The following is a 22,346-nucleotide window of genomic DNA, read 5'->3' on the forward strand; positions in this document are numbered from 1 at the left end:
TTATTAGGGGTATCTAAGAATACACAACTTCATTTAGAAATCGTTGTAAAGGCTCGTCTTATCATCGAAATCTTTTGGGATTATATGACGTCTCTATTATTTTAGGGCATTTACTTCCACTATCGTTAGTATTACATAATATTTGTGATGTTTTTATTTTGAGAAACATGCTTCCACTGGTCAAAAAAATTCTGACGTGTACCCACATGCAACATGCCTAGGGCACGTCAATGCTCAGCACGTTGAAAACATCGCATGGTCAATGTTGTTGCTTCCTTAATGTGTTGAATAAAATGTCTGAGCATTTACTTCCAAGAAAACAATATGCGTCTGCTCACAGTCTTAGTGTCTTAGTGACAATGGTACATCTGGCGTACCACCCCTTGTCAAATGCTTCATAACTGTCACATTATGTTTTCAGAGCTTGATTTCATTGGAAATGAACTTGCCACATAAATGACTTACTTTCATTGCCAGACGTTAGTGTATTTCCCTGAAGTTTCACCTCAAAACAAAACATCCCCTACTGTTTTTGAATACTATATATCTCATGCAGATAAGCCAACAATTTCAGACCAGGAGCTTTCTGGTGCTTTTGTTGCCGAACAGGTTGTTGATTTATTTAGCAGAAAGCAGAGGTGACGATTGTGTAACCCTTTCAGGAGCAGGCAGTGATGGAGGCTCATCGAGGTCAATAGGGTGACACAAACTCAACCAGATCTTAAATGGGTCTGAACATGACAAAACTATAGCAAGGCATTTAACTGTCACAACGTTTTTTTCCGTAAGGTTACAAAGCATGACAAAACAAACAAACGTGTATAAATTGATTTATTTACATTCTACATACAAGTAAAAATAGTTCATTGTAATATAGTTTTCTTATTTTACTGTTAAATTCATCCTTTTTTTCACAGAAGTTTAAATAAATCTTGTACACATAAATATATCGCATACATTTTTTTTCAATATTATTGTTTTATGGGTGCAAAAAAGCAAAGCACTGACAAAAATAAATAACATAGTGATAGAGATGAGCCTGAGAGCTGGAGACACAGGAGTGAGGGGAACAAGATGCATATTGCTTGTGTTCAGTATATCCAGACTTGTTCAGTCACACACAATCACACCTGAACTGTTTATCAACAGAAAGTGATTATCAATTTTGGCTTTTCATTTGAAGTTCATTTGAATCAAATGGGAAACTCATAACATTCATATGATATGCCCAAATCCAGAGTTGATCTGATCATCATTGTCATAATGTGTCATCTGATTGTGTGTCATTGCAGCTTGACAAAGGATGGTTCATTGATTTATCAGTCACAAATGTGTGTTGGACAGATGGGGATTATTTACATGCTACCATGATAAAGCATTAACATTGCTGACTGCAGCATGAAACAATATTCACTCAGTCCCACAGATCTTAAATGTAATGTAGTCTTACGTTTTCCACCAAGGGAAAAGAAACTCAAGGTGTGATGGTCCTTATGTGTACATTTTGAAAACAACCCTTAAAAAGAATGAACATGAAAGTTGGCAAGACGATACTCTCAATGGTTGGTCTAGACATTCAATTTTTTGCCATTTGTGGCCTATGCTTCTCTTGACCCCTGAAACATGGATAATGAATATAGTCTCTGGCAAGCTGCGATGCGGACCCAGTCCGACAGTCCCATGAGCTGGGAGATCGAACACCTCCCACCTTGTGCCTTTACACAGTATGTCCTTGATTGACTAGCTCACTGTGAAAGTGGAAGGTTACAAAAGAGTGCAGGTATCCACAGATATACTCCTGAGCATCTTCTTCAGAGGTATCTTCAAAATACTTCAGTAACGTTTAAATTACAAAAACAGATAGCAGTAAGTATTGTCTAGGCAGATATGGATTGGAAACTCATTAGTTCTTTACAGAAAACGCCATGGTGTTGCAGAAAATGACATGGCTTGGTTATTCATCCATTACCCACACTAACATATCTGTATAGACACATAAGGCTCATATAGTCATCTCCTCCACACACAAGGTATGTAATAACAGAAACAGTAAGAGACATACCAAGCATGACATACCTGTAACAGTAATTGTTCAATGGCTTAACATGTTGTAGTATTTGTTCACTGTATCTGGTGCAGAAGAATATGTAACATTTCTTTTTTACATATGTAACATTTCCAGGGCTGTAAGAATTCACTCACACTGTTCCACATGGATCTATATCTCAACTTAACACTCCTTTTCTATCATAAAAAACCAACTACATCTATCATTATGTATCAATTCATGACAGGCTTACCCTTTTTGCAAACTTCAGGTGTCATCACTGATTTTCAGTGATCCATACATGTAATTTTGGCCATTAAGGCTAATGGAACCTGTTACCAGGACTAATTATTCTCTGGCGTTGTTTTATATGTACACATGGCACCAACACTGGAAATGACCATCAGTAAGTGGTTACAGCCCAATGTTTAGATGTTTAATTAGCACATTCGTACAAGAAAAGACAAATTCAATTTTACTGCCTACCCTTTCCAGACAACAATATTTATGTGACTTAGGAGAAATACCTTTTTCTTTTCTTCCACGCTATGATAGTTTTAAAAAATGCAATAGATTAACTGATAAATTGAAAGGTGCAAATTTCAGATTGCAAGTTATCCATAAACATACAAAAAAAATAAAAAAATATTCTAACATCCTTGGACTGCAGGAGGAATTAATTAAACATATTTGACATATGACATAGTGTAACGTATAACTTGGACAAATACAAGAACTTATTAATATTTTTTCATGTGGTGGTAATATCAGGAGGAGATTACCGTTTTCAAAATATCTGCAGAACTCATTTAAAACGAACCAAGTTCACATATTCTATTTTATCTTTGGTTTAACTTCAAATTTGACATTAATCATTTTGTTTTGGCATTGCATCATCTAGACATGCTAGGTGGCATTTTGCAGGGAAAATGCCAAGATCATAACTTTGCAAGACAAAGAATTTAACATTGATACACTCCATCATATCTTATCTAAGTGAAGCAGCACTTTTTTCTCTGAGCATAGCACTAATCACAACTAGGAAAACACAGTGTGTCATTTGTCTTTGATGAATGCTTGATAAGTTAATCACCTTTGAAAACAAAGTCTAAAAGATACAGATTAAACAACAGATAAATATGAGAATATCCATAAAAGTTTTCTGTGCACTTTTAAAATAACAAAACAATATTACTCCAGTAGGTTAAAAGGTATGACGTTTGATATTTGAAACAAATGAAAAGTATATTTACAATTAATATCAATGTCTGGTGCAATTTGCATGACTGGAATAAATGTTATTGCAACAAAACTGTATCTAGTGCTGCACAGTACAGGGAGTTAATCAACAGCAGGTCAAGGTAGCTTCCCGCATCAGCACAAGTTCACTGTCAATAATACATGAGCTTTAGAAGTTTGTTACATTTTCAACTAGATGCAAAACCGGTATGCTGTGTTATGCTCTTGATGTAAAAAAGGTACTTACCCTCAAATATCATACATTTATATTGATTCATTAATTTTCAAAAGTATTCCAGCTTAAGTTTAAAATTTCAATAAACCTAAAAGAACGAATCGTTTTGAGCATCTTGTGAAATTAGTTCAAATCTGCAGAAAATGTAATGAGAATAATCATCTTGCATAAAATCCTTGCCATTCCAGCAGCAAGTGTACCTCACATGTTCAACATATATCTATCTTGCCTACATGTCTAGCTGCCCTTATCACAATATCATAACATAACATAAGTGTCACATCAGAAATAAAGATCGATGGGAGACCGAATATGTGGATGCTTTTGTGAAAATGACAACACTCATATTTTCATGACATACTTGTCAATAACTGTGAAACAACTTGTAGAAAAGTGCTTTGTAAGTGATAATTTAAAAGAAGTAGATTAAATTCAACTGCTTTGTGCTTAAAATGTAAGTAACAAAACACCACTGTTGAAAAAATATAATAAAAAGTTTCTCTTCATGAGAGATTGGAAATGATCATTTCTGTTCTTGACCTACGTCATGTGGTATGATCTGTTTTGTTATTTATTGGATATCAAAATAATTTTGTCTTTAGAGTCCCAGCAGATTTTTGGAATGCTGAAATGCTGAATCTATGAATAGGTATCATTACAATAGAAAACTTCAGCAATAGGTCTTGTTAACAAATCTGATAAACCCATGACTCAACAGAAGTTCAGGCAGACTCGATTTTTGAGTTTGTATACATCACACAAGAGTAATCCACATACATACTGTATCACAAGGTATTATAAAACACATAACCCGATTTAATCATTTCTGAGACCATGAATGCAGAAGTTTGCTTTGTGAGACACTTTGGGCTGTAAAACACCAAAGGCACACAAAGAGTATGCTCCGGTATTTCCTTCTGCAACTAACCTCACATCATAGAGATCCTATCTTACCCTCTATAGACAAAGGATAACATGCGTACTTGCCCATCAAACACACAATATACACGAAATCATAAAGTGAAAATTTAAAATCTTTCCTCATAACAGAAATATTTGAGAAAACTAGCATGGAACACATTTCCTTGTAGGACATGAAACACAAACATCAAACACTTCATTCCCTTTGAGAATGATTCTCAAATGGATCTAGCACTAGCCTCAAGAGATGTGTTCCACAAACAAAATCTAAGCAATCTATCTTCACACATTGTAATGCAATGTCAGAGTATACCTCTAGTGCAACCGTTGCTTTGTAGACTGTGGCTGGTCTAGGCCATTATCACAGTGACAGTGTACAGTGACAGGTGTGTTGAGACAACAACTACAGGGACAGTATTGCTTGAGAAGGTTTGTCACATCACAGACAGTGGATTGTGAGGGGTCCTCACAGACAGTGGATTGGGTGACACAGTACATGAATTCAGTGGTTGAAACAACTCTTGCATACAGTCAATTAGGCAGCTCACACAGTCCTTCCATCATTCAAAAGCGCATTAATCTGTACTGCACATTAATCTGAACTGCACATTAATTTGGAACTGCACATCAATTGCATAAACCAAATGTCACATTTTCTAAACCATGCAAAATCAACTACTCATCCCTTGCCATTTATTTTTTGGCATTTTAGAAAGATATGGAAAGGCTGTAATCCTTAAATTCTCCAGTGACAATTCTTACTGAACAGTGAAATCTGGAATGTACATTAACAATTTTAAGAATGATATTATCCATGATGTTATAGTTTCAAGAAATGATGTGCTTATACATAACCAAATGATTCAGGAATAGACTAAACACAACGGAAAGTAACCAGAAAGTAACCAACAAGAAACCAGAATCCCATAACTTTAAACTTGAATGTGAACGTTGAATACTGGGATGCTTCCCGATCTGTGTGCATATTTCATTAATGGCGACACAAACATCTCACATTGGGAGGTGAGACCTTTAGCTTCTAAAACATATGAGTTTACCCTGACACAAGTACAATTTACCATCTAGTGAGTAGGTGGGTGTATTGTTAAATCATTGAAACAATTTATCCTGAACACAAATTTTGCTGAATGAACCACTTGCTTACCCAGACTGTACTTATCTAGATCTGATCATTACGCCCAAATCTACCATTATCGATGAAATTGGGACTCATTTTGTCTATGCATGATGCATGGATGTATCAAATACACTATGAAGGATACAAACTATCTGAAACTATATTGTGTCACCGGGCTGCCGAAAACAAAGTTAGGCATTGAACAATGACCAGATTTCAATTCTATCTTCAATAATGATAAAACTATAAAGGCAAGAACAAATACAATAAATACTGCTTACATGTGCTAATACTTGTAGAAAGTTACAAGTTATCTGAACCTACAATGACGTTACCTCTGCTTCAAAACATTGCATAGACATTACTTGTTTACCCTAGCTATAGTAATGTTTTGACAGAATAATATCATGTTACTTTCTCTGTCAGTTCTCCCTCTTGACAAAAGATTTGGGTGAAAATTGTACAAAATCAAAACTTTCCTCTAACATAATAATTTGAATGGTCTCTGGTACATATTACATTCTTCGAAACTAAAGTTATTAAAATCTTGTTTATTTTGCAATACTAAAACTAAATGAAGAGTTTTATAAAACGTTCTGCACAAGAATCCAATATTCAAAAACAAAAGCACACTCTCAAAGCTGCACACCAATATACCCTAAAGCTTACAGGGAGCAAGAAGCTTGGCAACAAAAAAAAGAAAATGTCTCTAATATTCCACTGTACCCAATCTGTTCTTCCAAGTGCATTGCAGCTGATTGCATGATGTGAGATATATATAAACTAACAATGGAAACAGTTGCCTACTTCAGCTATAGACTATGATGAGCAGGTGTCAGTCAACAGGAGGGAGGTCCACTAGGTTGATGATTATCACAACCACCGGCAAGGCAGGCAGAGTAATTGTGGTCACTGTCAGACAGCATCAACCTGATCTAACTAGCACTAGTTGTTGAATGTTGTTGAGTGATTTGCCATGGTCACACAGCATCAGTCTACCCTTTGCACAGTAACCTGGGTTCATCATGATCACAGATATAGAGGACCCTGAACAGCCTTGACCTAATGATCTCATCAGGCTGATAATCCATGGAGTACGTAATGGTTCTCATTCAGCTGTAATCCATACTCTTCAGGAACATTACCTTCTTTGCAGAAACCTTTGAATTATCAGGTCTAGCTTTGTCCACAGTAGGGTCGGTTCATCAACCAAGATCAAGTACACAATATTTCCTAAGTGATCGTGATGTCAACAATGCGGAGGTGGCTGATCACTCTCCTGACTGCTGCAAGATGAGATCTTGATTTCCACTCCACCAAAGATGATCTTCTGTTCTTCCTCCTCCTCCTCATCTTCCTCGACCTCATCCTCCCGAGGAACGTTTTTCACATCCATTCCCAGCTCATTAACAACGAGCTTTGCGATGTCGCTGATGCTGTCACTCTCATCCATGGATATCTGTCGGAGTCTGTGCCGGATCACCTGCTCCATCTTGCGATGTTCGATCTCCTCGGCCTTCCGGAGAAGTTCCTTCTCACTCTTGTAAGCTGGTGTCTCCAGAGGAGCAGATCCTGAAAAGCTGTCAGAGAAGAAAACGTTGCTTGATGTGGGACTTCGTTGTGGGCTCCTGTCTTTAATGCATGATGTATCGATGTCATCGGTGATTGAAGTGTACTCTGCATGTAGTGGGGTTAGGATTGATGATAAATCCCTGACAGCAGATTGTGGGATCACCTCTGGATCCGGGGTGGTGAATGACCCTGTGGTTTGGGTGATTGACTTTGAAGGAGACAGTGGCGTGACCTCTGGTGAGATCGGGGTGTAAGCATTATCAGTTTTACCAGTGAGTATAGACTTCCAATCAGTCTTTTTGGTTGCATTCAGATTAAGATTGGCTGGCTTGTCTGGCCCACCTTGTATTGTAGATGTGTTGGTCACTGCAGGGATTTTGGCTGTGGTGAACACAGCACTAGAGCCAGGGCTTAGTGTGATCTCTCCATGAGATTCAGTTGTTGAAGGTGCTTCTTGCAGATTGATGTTCTGTGCGCCAATGATTCGTAATTTGGATTCAGGACTCATCTTAGCCTTATTGACACTTATAGTAGATAGCTTAGGCCCATGTCTTCTTTGTAGAAGTGGCACTTCAGTGTTACTGATGGGAGCACTTGTACTGTCTGGTGAGAGCAAAGGAGAAGGCGGTGACACAGTGGGAGAGTCTATGGTTACAACAGCCACAGGGGTAACTGGGTCATCAGTAACAGGGGAAGGAGGGATAACCAGTGGAGATGGGATAATTGCAGCGGGACTTCGAGCAATTGTAGCCTCACTTGGGGCAAGGGTTGCAGGGCTGGATGCAGTTGTCTCAGAGGTTGGATCTTCTGTAGGAACTGCAGAATTGGATTTGTTGAAGGTCTTAACATTGGAAATGTCAAAAGTTGAATCAGGTGATTGTAGAGTGGACTCTCCAGGAGTACCATCTTTCCGTGAATCCTGCCCATCAACACTTCCAGATTGTGTATCCACTGATGGAATGCTGGAGTAGGTCCCTCCACTCAATTGCCTACCTCGGCTGTAATTGGTGAATTTCTCCAACTGCTCATGATTCAGTGGCTTCTTTGAATGTATCAGTACAGGAGAAGGCTGGCTATGCATTAGAGTCTCTGGTGTTATTCTTCCGTGGGACAAGTCGGTGCTGGAGGCACGACCCCGATCATGGGTCATCAGGGGCTCCATGATGATTGCTGGAAGGTCCTGTTCTATGACGGAATCATGGCTGGAAATGGAAGGGTGGAGAAATCGGGTGGCTGGGAAAGAGCGATTCTCACCATGAGCAAGACATGACTGGATGTAGTTGAGAGCCTCTGCCGTCTGGTGGGCTATCTCTTCCAGCCGACCAAGACGATAGTCCACAGTCTGAAGAGAGAGCTTGATAGTATTCTCTTTCTGGTTCATGTCATCAACCCGCATGGACATATTTTCTACCCTGCAACAAGAAATATCATTATATGTACCTAAATATCAACTTTTAACAAAATCAACAACAAAAAATGAAAGGATGCTACATTAATTAAAAACAAAATCAAGAAGTTATTTTTGAATTTTCATAGAAAGTCTTTTTAAAACATACCCATCTAAAAAATAGACATCTGTACATTATGAAAGAAAGTCTATACAATATGCAAAAGAAAGTCTCACAATATAGCTGAAATAATCAAACTGAAATCTGCCATCAGTATTGATGGTATAGATGTGTGCAACTGACCTCTCATTAATTAGTCTGATCCGTTCTTCAGATGAGGACTGGAATTTGATTTCTTTGTCCCGGAAACAGTCCTCCATACATTCCTCCTCAAAATCATGAAGTTTCTCTGTGTCCTCTTTAGACAGGAACAATTCTACAATTAAAAAAACCCATTGAAATATTTATCCATTTGTGGAAGAGACACAATTGGGAAAACATAGAACAGCAGAATAGGTTCACCTGCCACTATTAAGAGGATATATTACATCATAGAAACATTCTTTTCCTAGGTTCATATTGTCATGACTGTTACCTTGTTGGTGAGTGGTGACCATGGTCAACAGTATTTCACATCAGTTTGAAAAGTAGAAACACAGGTCCTGGATAGACAACATAGTGGCTGATAGTGGCATGGGGATCAGTCCACTCATTCAGGGAATGACAATGAACTACATTAGTCAGCTGAACTCTTGGCATCTGTCCACCATAAAGATGACAACCACAGGGGGTTGCCCAATTCTAGTATTTGTCAATTTTTGTATTCAGATATTTAAAAAAAATAAAACCCTCTAGGTCCACTTACTGAGTCCATTGTCGTAGTAGTCCCTCTTGCCCTTGCAGCGTCGTCTGAGATACTTAAAGGCCAGGTAAAGATGGCTGAAAATGATAAGAGGTGGTGGCAGGATGGGCCTCATCTCATACTCCTGAATCAGTTCATATCGCTGAAATTTCCAGATCTCCAGTGAGATGGCATTGTTCTTGTAGAATGTTGAACTGTGAACACAAAGCCATACCTTAATGGTGGAGGAGCAACAAAAGAGACAACAAAGGAGGGGGTGGCGGGGCCTGACTTGATTGACACATTATTTCACTCATCTACATAATTATCACAGCTCAGTCAGTTGATAGAGCCAATATAGTTGGGTTTGCAGTAGGACCAAAATACAAGAGAGGAGGAGGTAGAGGTAGAGGTTGAGGTGCAGGTGGAGGAGGTGGAGTTGCAGGTGCAGGTGGAGGAGGAGGAAGTGGAGGAGGTGGAGGTGCAGGAGGTGGAGGAGGAGGAGGTGGAGGTGCAGGTGCAGGTGGAGGTGGAGGTACAGGTGGAGGAGGAGGTGCAGGAGGTGGAGTGCAGGAGGTGGAGGTGCAGGTGGAGGAGGAGGTGGAGGTGGAGGTGCAGGAGGTGGAGGAGCAGGAGGTGGAGGTACAGGTGGAGGAGGAGGAGGTGGAGGTACAGGTGGAGGAGGAGGAGGTGGAGGTGCAGGAGGTGGAGATACAGGTGGAGGAGGAGGAGGAGGTGGAGGTGCAGGAGGTGGAGATACAGGTGGAGGAGGAGGAGGAGGTGGAGGTGCAGGAGGTGGAGGTGCAGGTGGAGGTGCAGGAGGTGGAGGTGGAGGTACAGGTGGAGGAGGAGGAGGAGGTGGAGGTGCAGGAGGTGGAGGTGCAGGAGGTGGAGGTGGAGGTACAGGTGGAGGTGGAGGTACAGGTGGAGGAGGAGGAGGAGGTGGTGCAGGAAGTGGAGGTACAGGTGGAGGAGGAGGAGGTGGAGGAGGAGGAGGTGGAGGTGCAGGAGGTGGAGGTACAGGTGGAGGAGGAGGAGGTACAGGTGGAGGAGGAGGTGGAGGTGCAGGAGGTGGAGGTACAGGTGGAGGTGGAGGTGCAGGAGGTGGAGGTACAGGTACAGGTGGAGGAGGTGGAGGTGGAGGTGCAGGAGGTGGACGTACAGGTGGAGGAGGAGGAGGTGGAGGTGGAGGTGCAGGTGCAGGAGGTGGAGGTACAGGTGGAGGAGGAGGAGGTGGAGGTGCAGGAGGTGGAGGTACAGGTGGAGGAGGAGGAGGAGGTGGAGGTGTAGGAGGTGGAGGTACAGGTGGTGGAGGAGGAGGAGGTGGAGGTGCAGGAGGTGGAGGTGCAGGTGGAGGAGGAAGAGGTGGAGGTGCAGGAGGTGGAGGTGCAGGAGGTGGAGGTGCAGGTGCAGGTGGAGGAGGAGAAGGTGGAGGAGGAGGTGGTGGAGGTGGAGGTGGGGGTGATGGTGGATGTGGAGGTGGAGGTGGAGGTGCAGGTGCAGGTGCAGGTGCAGGTGGAGGTACAGGTGGAGGTACAGGTGGAGGTGGAGGTGGAGGTACAGGTGACGGTGGTGACGGTGGTGGTGGGGGTGATGGTGGATGTGGAGGTGGAGGTGGAGGTGGAGGTGCAGGTGGAGGAGGAGGTGGAGGAGGAGGTGGAGTAGGAGGTGGTGGTGCAGGTGGAGGTGGAGGTGCAGGTGGAGGAGGAAGAGGTGGAGGTGGAGTTGGAGGTGGAGGTGGAGGAGGACGTGGTGGAGGTGGAGGTGCAGGTGGAGGTGACGGTGGTGGTGGAGGTGATGGTGGATGTGGAGGTGGAGGTACAGGTGGAGGTGGAGGTGATGGTGGAGGTGCAGGTGGAGGAGGAGGTGGAGGAGGACGTGGTGGAGGTGGAGGTGCAGGTGGAGGTGACGGTGGTGGTGGAGGTGACGGTGGTGGTGGAGGTGACGGTGGTGGTGGTGGTGATGGTGGATGTGGAGGTACAGGTGGAGGTGGAGGTGGAGGTGGAGGTGCAGGTGGAGGAGGAGGTGGAGGAGGACGTGGTGGAGGTGGAGGTGCAGGTGGAGGTGACGGTGGTGGTGGTGGTGATGGTGGATGTGGAGGTACAGGTGGAGGTGGAGGTACAGGTGGAGGTGGAGGTACAGGTGGAGGTGGAGGTGATGGTGGACGTGGAGGTACAGGTGGAGGTGGAGGTGGAGGTGGAGGTGGAGATGGAGGTGGGCCTTGGGGCTTTAAAGACAACAGAGGGAAGGAAGGGATTGAAGGAGGGTTGTTGAGGTGAAACCCTCAGTACAAGAATGGAGAAAAGATATACAGACAACTACTACTGGCATCTTCAGCTATCATCTCTTCACAATTGTTTTGATTAAAATTCATTTATATTTCAATTTTTAAATAACCATGACCACTTGATCTAATTGGGTCGTCTATGTGATCAGCATGGGGTGACTGTTCAGATAGCCTCTCCTTGAAAACCTGAGTCTGGGCCAATTTGATATGGCACTTCGCTTAGTTGACACTCAACAAAATCAACATTGACATTGAGATTATGTCCCACTTCCTTGGCTTGTTTAAGAAAACTGTGGAATGCCTTGTTTTCATCATGAGTCTTAACATGCGTCACAAGGGGATTATCAAACAAATAGATGTGTGCAAAAGTGCACGAAACAATTCTTCTTCTTTTTATTATTATTATGGGCTTATCAGTATAATCTCGACATAGACATCATATCAAGAAGAGTTTCTGAGATAAATTGAGCATAGACCATCCACCTTCACCAACCACTGTAGTTGTTTTTGTTAGCTGTGCTACATCATACTCCTCACAGGGAAGATGACAGAAACAGATGGATTTATTGCTGGGAGCCAGTCAATGGAAGCCATGGTATCACAAGCTGAAAACTATGCCACCATGTTTCCATTCACAATCACATCAAACATCCCAAAGAACATCAAAAGTCAAAATTGACATGACTAAAAAGGTCTTCAAAGACCGTTCTATTCTTGGCTGACAAAAACACAAGCGATTACGTGACTAGATGAGAGAAATGTTCCACCTGGGCTGATAAGGCGTATCTGGGTGGTGGTAATTAATGTCAGAGTTGGTGCAGAGATATATGACGCCCTGCTCTCCTATTGATGCAATCAATAAACAATATAGGACTTGGTTAAAATGGGGATGACACACAAGCAGGAATTATATTCACGAGCATTATCCAACATCAGTGGTGGTATGTTTCAATCTGCATTTATCAAAATCAAATACCAAATTGCTATAAAACAGACACAGACACATTTGTATTACCAAGAACATGTTTAGGTGGCAACATTTACCTGACATAGTTTCTTGGAGTAATCTACCTCCGTCGCTTCCATAAAGGTGAAGTCAGGTGAAATGTGGTTTAATGTCAACAAGTTCAAGATTATTCACATGTATAGCGACATGCATACACGTTATGTGTGGTGCTTGTTTCACAGAGCTAGCCAACTGGGATACCATGCCCCAGTCTAACACGGACACCCACTCAAACACAAATACTCTGACCAGACCTTGTTGTATCCCCTTAATGCAGAGTGCCATGTATGATGTGGCTGGGGTTCAAACCACTAACTTTCCGCGTTCTGGTCAGATGCTGTATCAACTGGACAACAGAGGCAGTCACCCTCCCACAAAACAATTGGCTGATGATCACTGCTACAAGTGTATAACAACAAAATCAGTGACATCATTGTGAAGAGGTTGTCATTTTTTTGCGAGTTAATATTTCCTCCACTATTATGACAACTCTAACTTTGCAACATTTCTGATTTTTAATCTCTGCAAAAGTCAGTTCATACCTCCTGTGAATTGAAAATCTATTTAACTGAAAGAACATTATTAGCATATATATTACCGACAAAAAATAAGGGAACGGATGCAGCGATAGTGAAGGTGTAATGAAAATAAACATCTGTAAAATTAATTTTGGGTGTGTGTGTCCACCATGTTGGGCGATACATGCACTGAAACGGCAGTACTTTTCAAGGCTTTCTCCTAAAACAAACTAAACAGTTCATTACACTGCCATTTACATGGGAAAACTAGGACGCTTAGACCCCCTTCTGTTCAATGGACTCAGATTTAGGAATATTTGCCTCACACAGAAGCTGATGATCATTGCAAGTGAGACAAAGATGGTTACTATCTAAGTTCTTAACAGATTTCCAAAGCTTTTTTTCAAACAACGATAAGATACCTGCATTTTAGGCAATTTACTTGTTATGAAACTTGTCTTGTCAAGGCAGAATCTCACCCTGTAGATTTGATTATCTAGAGGCTGCCATGATAAAGCTGCAATTGATGTACTTACTTAAATCTTGCAATGAGAAGGTTGATCATGAGTATATTGGCCACTAGAAGATAGGCGGACATTATGGCTGGAGCTACCCATGATCCATAGGCACACTTTTCATTGTCTTCACATGCTGAAACAAAATGTTTCCATATATTTTATGATGGTACTTATCACCACGACATTCTGCCAACTGCATTCAATATCTAATTACATGACTTGCATTCAAATTTGGTTTACATTCATTAGTATCTGTCTAACGCATATAATACCATGGTCATTAAACCTTTGACCTAACTATTCTGGACAGCTGTCAAAGTTATTCTTTCAGGAGGGAAATGGCCATGCTATTTTCACAATTGAGCAATTTTAGCATTCATACTTTCTTAATTAATTCATCATATTCTTTACCATATGTTGTTTAAGAATAGCTGTTGACTGTATTTAAGGATAAAACTATGTAAACAGAGGTCATGGCACAAGGTGTTTTGGGATGGTAAATACATAGAGTGTGTGGGGATAATAAAATTGGTACCGGACATAGCCTTTGACAACAAAATACAAACAATCAGCTTTGTTTAATGCTAAAAAACCAGTGTCTTTATACAGAAGAGTCTAACTGGCCAGTAATCAGAATTAAGATTCAGCACTTGCCTACTAAAGTGCTTGATTTGCTACATCACATGGAATTCCCACATCTAGCCAATCAGGAAAATATACCTCACAAAATTTCAAATCCAAATATATACAGCATATTGCTTGCAAAAAAACGCAAGTATCACTTTCCGCTTTATGACAGTTAATTTAAGAAGTTTTCCATCACACAATAATATTACATTGACAAAATCTAGTTCTGATTTTAATCCGAAACTACGATTCATATTTACACGTTGATGTTTGCATGTCAGTTGAATTTGTTACTGCTCCAGATTATGTTTGTGGTTAAGAGGTAACAGATATTTTATTGTGTACAGTACTGGGTGTAGCAAGTCACATGTGAAGAGCTTAATATGGGAGCTTAAGGCCAAGTGGTGCAGGTCTCAGACGTTTACCACTTTGGTGAAACCCACGAGCATGGGTATGGTGCTGACAAACCCAGAAACATAATCGGGGCAAACTGCGATTCTAACCAACAATCATGGGTAATTTATTACAAAACCTGACATCAATAAATATTTTGTAAAAATGACCCCCTCCAAAAAGCCTATGACTCCTTGTAGCACAGCTTTATGACCCCCCGTTTTGAGAGGCTAGGGAAAACCCTGGTATCTAAATCAACTTACGATCTATATACTCTGCGAACAGCTCTCCATATATCATCCAGTATGGATAGAACCACACATTCCTGAGCACACGTGACCAGCTCATTTCTTCGTTCTGGTAGTGGATCGACTGACGCACCACGCCGAAACTTGTCACCACAATAAACAGGATGATGATGAAATATGCCATGTCCTTCAGCTGTAATGGTGATATAACAGTTTAATGTTCAGAAACTCAACACGAGTTTAATGAATCTCTCAGCATGCTATCAGGAATATATTCAATTAGAACCATGAGATACTGCACATCACCTACACATTAGATCAAATCAAAATAAGCCCCCACCCCAATCAAAACATGGAAAACAGAGAGTTGAGCCGACCTCGCCCCAACAGATTTCTAAGTTCCCAACATGAAAAAAAGCAGTATTTTCTCAGAAAATCAAACTTTGCATTGCACCTCTCCTATTGGGATAGAAACTGTACCTCCAACTGGAAAAGAATCCATGAAGCAGTTTTCGAGTTTTAGGTCGCACAAATGTTTAAATCATATTTTTCAGAAAATACACATATCAAATCAAACTTTGCACTGCACCTCTTCTTTTAGTATGAAAACTGTTCCCTAAATTTGAAAAGACAAAATTATAATTAGCTTATCTTTCCAGAAAATCCAAATATGAAAACAAACTTGGCACTGCACCTCTCCTATTGGTATAGAAACTGACCAAGTCTCAGGGTTGAAGAAAGTAACGGTAACTTATAAAGATACAACCACTTGACATGATCACCTTGACTAGTACCATGCTTCTGAAATCTTTGTCATGGTTTGACATACATGCAAATATGTTTTATGTTAGTTGAGGTAAAAACACACCATAATACGACTTGTCCATGAGTATCTGGGGTGGATACCCTCTCAGGCCAATGATTTGTGAACCTTCCAAGTTCTACCCATTTATCCAACTAAACATTCCCCATTCTTGCCATCCTTAGTCCCAAGTAATTTCAGTTGCTTTTTCTTGCTGAAGTAAGACGGGTTCTATGGATGAACAACTTCTTTATTACAATTAGAGTGATGTAATAAAGAAGTTGTTCATCCATAGAACACGTCTTACTTCATCACACCAACTTCTAAATGCCACTGAAAGAGGTTTTCTTGCTGCGTTCTTGTGTTTCTTTCTGCTCTGAAATTCCAGAGTGAGCTTTCAACTCTTTTAAAGAACTAGTAATAACACTTCCACTTACCAGCTTTCCAATAATCTTGACATAAGGTCCCAAATACTTGTTGACACTAAGGTTTTCGATGATCCTGACAAACCAGAGGACAATGTCCACAGTATACACAAGATGACCAGCTTTTAGGGTAGATGGGTTGAGTCTCAGCCCTAGGCCCACTGTGAACAGTGATATAGCTAGCGTGTCCCACAGATTCCAGATGTGCGCTGTGAACATCCGCAGTTTCATGGCTATCTTGGAGGGCTCTGATGCTATTATCTGAAGAAAAATACAAAAATAACTTGAATAGCATGCATGTTATGAATAATGTTTCTGCTCTGTAATTTTCTGTCTTCTGCTTTTGCTTCTTCAACGTCAATTTGACTCCAATGGGTAATATTTTCATCGACCTGTTTCAAAGTTTGTTCACCAATGACATGTTGGCCGACTGTGCTTGTTCCGGTCTTTGTTTTACAGATTTGGATATTTTCACAATATTACACTTCTGTAACAAATGCTATATTTGGTATGGCACTTTCTTAGTAAAGTACAGATTCTAGTACTATTTTTTTGGTTGAGTCCCATCCGGGCTTCGAACCCACACTGCCAGGGTGAGGCACCTAATCGCCAGCACACAATTAATTGTAGAAGCCTCGGTGGCTGAGTGGGTTAGATCGCTAGCTTTGTGATTTACTAAGAAAGTGTTATCCCAAATATAACATTTGTTCCATTTGACCACTTTCTAAATGGCACTGTGTGTTCATATTACACTTCTATCTCCATATGGAGACAACAAAGTCTAATAATAGACTAGAAATAAACTAGAGATGGTTGCATAAAACAGAAGCAGCCCCGTTACTGCCATTTCCTCAAAGTCCCCCAATCATAACATACGAGTAGTTTTAATACATTTTTAGTTTCAGTGTAGCTACAAACATTTTAGTGATTTTTTCGTGACCTTAATGTCTGACCTCATCTTGACATGTGCAAGCCATGAGGTTTCCAGGTGAGAATATGTTACAAGCAGCCTGTGTTTGTTGTAAGGGCTGACTAAATGAATTGGGTGGTCAGGTTCGGGGACTTGGTTGATGCATGTCATCGCATCACAATTGCCTGGATCGATGCTCATGACATCAATCAATGGAATGTCTGGTTCAGACTCGATTTTTACAGATCATTAATGTAGCTGGAATATTGCAGAGGGCAGAGAAAAACAACAAACAAACAAACTTGCAAAAAGAATTCTCAGATGTCATTTGCACAAGTCCATGGAAGGATATTTGCTGATAGGTGAGGTGAGGTGAAATGGGGTTTAACATCACGTCCAAGATTATTGCACTTATATAGCACCAGCATGCACGTGTGTGTGTGGCTGCTTGTACTTGTCCGGACTGATGCCAATTAATAGTGATAGCTCACTGAGATATCATGCCGCAGTTTAACATGAATACCTCACTCACTCACAGCATACTGACTCCGAGCCAACCAGTCCTTGTTTCATTCCTTAATGCCGAGTGCCAGACAGGGTAACAACAATTACCATCTTTTAATGTCTTTTGATATGAAGCGGCCTGAGATCGAACCTCCGGACGGATACTCTACCACTTCACCACAGAGGCGGTCTCTTTGCCGATATCAAGCGCCATTGCGTGGTCACTCAGCAACAGTTCCATCAAGGCCTTACAGCACTCCCATTTCATGACGCTGGTAATTATGATGTTGAATGAAAGAACTCTCTTTGAATGCTTTTCAATCAATACACACTTCAGTTTGCTTTGAAGCTAGTGCACAAATGATACACATGGTGGTTATTACTCCCCAGAAAAACCTGAAGCAGGTAGGTGCCATCACAAAGCTGAGTATATCATGTCAAGGTGTCTTCAGCTGTTTTTCAAGAGGAGTTACGAAAATATCAATTGGAATTTGTTTATCAAACATTAGAACTTTGAAGTCCATGTGGTTAACAACTTTGGAATTAGGTAATTGTCAAGTCATCTCTCAGACTCTCAGTAAGGATCAATGCGAAGAGACAGCTTAAAAGGTCTACTGAATTTTACTTAAAATGTTCTTTGATTAACTGTCTAGGACAAAGATTGATTGTGGTCAATCTGAAACTCTGAATTTCAGTAAAAATCTAAACATTCTAGAAGCTTTGCATTGTTTGCATTATTTTATTATCAAGGGTCATAAGATTTAAGGTTCCTTATCTTACTAATAAAATGCATTATCAGGAACTAGCCCTGCACATAAGCAATAGTTTTCTTATTAAGAAAACACACATACTCCTGAGATTAAAACATTATACTGACAAAATCCCCACACATCTTACATATTTGGGTCAGCATTTATAAAAAACAACTTATATAAAATTTGCTGGCCAACAGAGTCATGCAACATTAACTTTGTAATGTCTGCTCTTTATTTTCTGAGAATGTTGACTTCAATGTATTGTGACTTATTACAATAGCTCATTTGTAATGCACACCATCTTTTCTCTCATATAACCAAAGAAACGTAACATGTCATTACTCCAGTCAAAACAAATGATACATGATAATTGAGCATACAATTCAGCATGTATAAATGAAAAACAAAACATTCATCATGTTGTCTTAAATATTCTAGAACGAATATTCAAACTACCTAATTCTGATTCAAATCACAAACATCTGATTGAAACACGACCTAATAGCCACTGTGAATGCCAGGAATTATAAACAAGCCCCCCAAATAGCAAAAGGCACCACCATTAGTCACTGAAATGATAATAAAAAATCTTGCTTCACACTTTTGAAAACTTTGATAAAAATATAATCCTTGGATGGTGGCTTGCATTTATTTGTTAGGGGGAAGATTTTAATGCTTTTAGTAACCTTGGTGGAGAAAAAGATATTTGTCCATAATAGCCACAGCAGTATTGAAATTTTGAATTCAAAGCCCTGTGATAAAGGCTGAATCTAATCAGTGTACATCATGCAACACTGTGTGGCTTGCCACATTCCAATACACACTTATTCCACATTTGTCTTTTCAACAATGTGAGTAGAAACGAAGTCAACAATTCCATCAACCATCACGTGAAAAAACATCAACAAGATACTCTCATTCCCACAAAAACTTCCATTTTCTCCCTGAAAAATCTAGCATTATCTCGAACACCACCCTTTTCCCCATTGCAGCCTCATTTTTACCTGGATGTCTGTCTGGTAACACCTGCCTTTATCTACATTAGACCTCCATACCAGATAAACTGAAGCAATTAAATACACAGACGTGACAGAGTTTGGCTTGTTGCATGTCTTCACAACATTAATCAAGAACGTTTACTGCCAACCCTGACTACCCTCAGCCACATGTTGAAAGCAGCCATATCTTGTTGAAATACCTTCATCACTTCTGGGATCAAAATATGTTCATCAAATAACTCTTTCACTGCATTATTGAACTCTTATAAAGAATGAGATATCTTTGTTGCCAACATCATTGCGATCACAACTGACCTAGCATGCTGTATCAAGTGAAGATGGTTTGATTCTGAGAAACATGGAAAACCCATCTTTTAAACAGTAAGATGTCTGCATGATAGGCAAAATTAGTGCCACGTTTACTGTAGCTGACCTGGACATGTAGTCAACGGTTTAAATTATCAACAAATATAGACGCTTATAACAAAAGTTGCTGTCAGCATTGCTGTTCAAATATGTCCAACATAAATACTGAGGTCTAAAATCTAACACAAAATATGATTTGAAAAAAAAATATGATGTCATCATAAAGAGAAAAAAGCCAAAGTTCTGCTCCCTCAGTTTCTCAATTTCAGAGAAGACATTTACAGAGCCAAATATGCATTTTAAGAGAGTGAGTGAGTTTGGTTTTACGCCGCTTTTAGCAATATTCCAGCAATATCACGGCGGGGGACACCAGAAATGGGCTACACACAATGTACCCATGTCAGGAATCGAACACGGGTCTTCAGCGTGACAAGTGAACGCTCTAACCACTAGGCTACCCGACCGCCTCGCATTTTAAGAGAAATTAAGAGCTTCGTCAAAACAAGACCAAACCTTTAATATGTTGAAATCATACGTGTTGAATACCACAAAACACTAAACAAACACCAAAATAAATTTCCATTTCCAAGGTGTTTCAGTTAACAGTATGGTTGAAGTGTAAACGGCCAATTAAAGGTAAAAATTCAAAAAAAGTTGCAAACATACCCCATATATGTTGAGCCATAATCCTTACTTCAATATATCAAATTTAATTATCAGATGACATATCGCCCCCCATACCCACCACCACCATTTGGAAATGAAGTATGGCTACTTATACTCTACTTTAGGTTCATTGTCAATGAATACCTTCTTTTCGGTGAAGAAAAATATAATGCTGTTCAGCATTTTTCAAAATTCCGAATCATCAAAAGGCACCAGTTGACCACTAGACAGATCTGTACAGCAAGTTTCATCCTGAAATATTCAACAGTTTTGGAATTCTGCTCGGGAAAGAGCACTACCCTCATTTTCATATGTAAGTCTAACTTGTCGTCATGAAAACATTAAATAACTTGTTTTCAGCTTATAAAATCATGAAAACAAAACAATAAAAAGAATGAAAATCCCAAATCATCAAAGGTACCAGTTCCACACTAAAACTGATCTATATAGAAAGTTTCAACAAGAAATATTTTTTTTCGGTTTTGGGGTTCTGCTCCGGAAATGGAAAACGGATGGCTGATGGACAGACAGATGGACAGACATGCTGATCGCTATATCCCCCCGTTTTTCAAACCAGGGGATGATGATAATGATTGAGTCCTTCAATAGCTTTTTCAATTTTTCATAATAGGAATCGAACCTCTTGAACAAATTCAGAGTCATCAATGGTGGGAATTTTAAGCTTCGTTGGTCCTGGTGGCTTCTGAGGATACAGCAACAGACACTAACATGTCTACTGGTCCTTATAATGATAACACATAGCAAAACCCTCATAAATGGCAAATTTCTACTAGTCCTTGTGACACCTTAACTACTGGGCAGTTTGGCAAGGACTACAAGGTATAAGTGTCAATCTCTAATGCTGGGATATGATATCGATGTTTACAATGAATGACTAATGACTTTTTGTATTTTCCAATATGGCCAAAAGCAACCATATTTAATTTCTGATCAAGATGTGTTGAACAAACATGGTACTACAAGGTAACCATCTCGCCCACCAAGTTTCACGTCTCTTGCCCTTTAGCTGTCTGAGAAGATTTTAAAATGTATTCCTAAAAAATAAAGATGGCTACCTGAAAACGTCTATTGCATTTTCAAATTTGATACCTCGAACAAGCTTGAACTCACTTTAAGAAACAAACATCAACTCAAAATGTCACCATGGTCACCTGAATCCATCAAGCCATTTGAAAGAAGGAAACGTGATTGCGAGATCTACGTGTTGACATAGAATCTTCAAACTATAACAAATAGGACTTTTAACGAGTACTTTTAAAAGTATGGCATTTATGATATATGTATCCATTCTCTGTCAACTAATGTTCGTTTCAAGGCTTCAATAGCGGTAATCTGACCGTGGTTGCTGTTAATAATGGTGAGTTGTGCGATCTTCTGATCGTTTCACACACAATATTGCCGAAATTCATTGAAACAATATTAAAAGGAATTTTTAATACAATTTATGACAGTTACAAGTTACAAACATAAGTACAGAAATAGAAAGAACACTTTTAATAGCCAAACAATGTAATTACATGATTAATTTGTGTACTTCAGTATGGATTAGTTGACATGGTATTTCCGGTGTTACGTCCTCACGGTAATGTCTTTCCATTGGGAAAAAAAAAAATCAAAATTCTTTTTCTCGTGTATAATGCGCACCCCCTTCTACACAGCTGGTTTTTTTGGAAAAAAAGTGTGCACTATTCTCAAGAAAATATGGTAACTCCAATCCTATAAGGTATAATTTAGTCGTATATATGTATGTAACTGAAACTTCTTGAGCATTGTAGTCTCAAGTAAGTGTTTTTGAAGTAATTGAACCATATATCTGTAAGTGAAACATCTTCTTAAATCAAGTCTCAAACATGAAACTGAAACTCCTCTAAGAAGTAATTGAGTCTTTTTAGATTAAACTGCATGTTGATGCAATTGAATC

General features: G+C 39.9%; 1 protein-coding gene across 7 annotated transcripts in view; it reads right to left on the reverse strand.

Moving 5' to 3' along the window:
- Window positions 1-872: 872 nt before the first annotated feature.
- LOC139473971 (transient receptor potential cation channel subfamily M member 3-like) overlaps window positions 873-22,346 on the reverse strand; it is a 265,126-nt gene continuing 243,652 nt past the window's right edge. For all 7 annotated transcript variants that reach the window (XM_071256840.1, XM_071256857.1, XM_071256868.1 and 4 more), the window contains 6 exons: window positions 16,218-16,466; window positions 14,994-15,171; window positions 13,729-13,843; window positions 9,406-9,596; window positions 8,844-8,976; window positions 873-8,564 (listed from right to left, as the gene is read on the reverse strand). In XM_071256840.1, coding sequence (XP_071112941.1) covers window positions 6,830-8,564; window positions 8,844-8,976; window positions 9,406-9,596; window positions 13,729-13,843; window positions 14,994-15,171; window positions 16,218-16,466 — 2,601 coding nt within the window. In that variant the 3' untranslated portion in view covers window positions 873-6,829. The remainder of the gene's footprint in view (window positions 8,565-8,843; window positions 8,977-9,405; window positions 9,597-13,728; window positions 13,844-14,993; window positions 15,172-16,217; window positions 16,467-22,346) is intronic.

Source organism: Haliotis cracherodii, unplaced genomic scaffold (genome assembly GCF_022045235.1).
Source record: "Haliotis cracherodii isolate W230 unplaced genomic scaffold, xgHalCrac1.p SCAF_1, whole genome shotgun sequence".
In the NCBI taxonomy this organism is placed as follows: Eukaryota; Metazoa; Mollusca; class Gastropoda; order Lepetellida; family Haliotidae; genus Haliotis; species Haliotis cracherodii.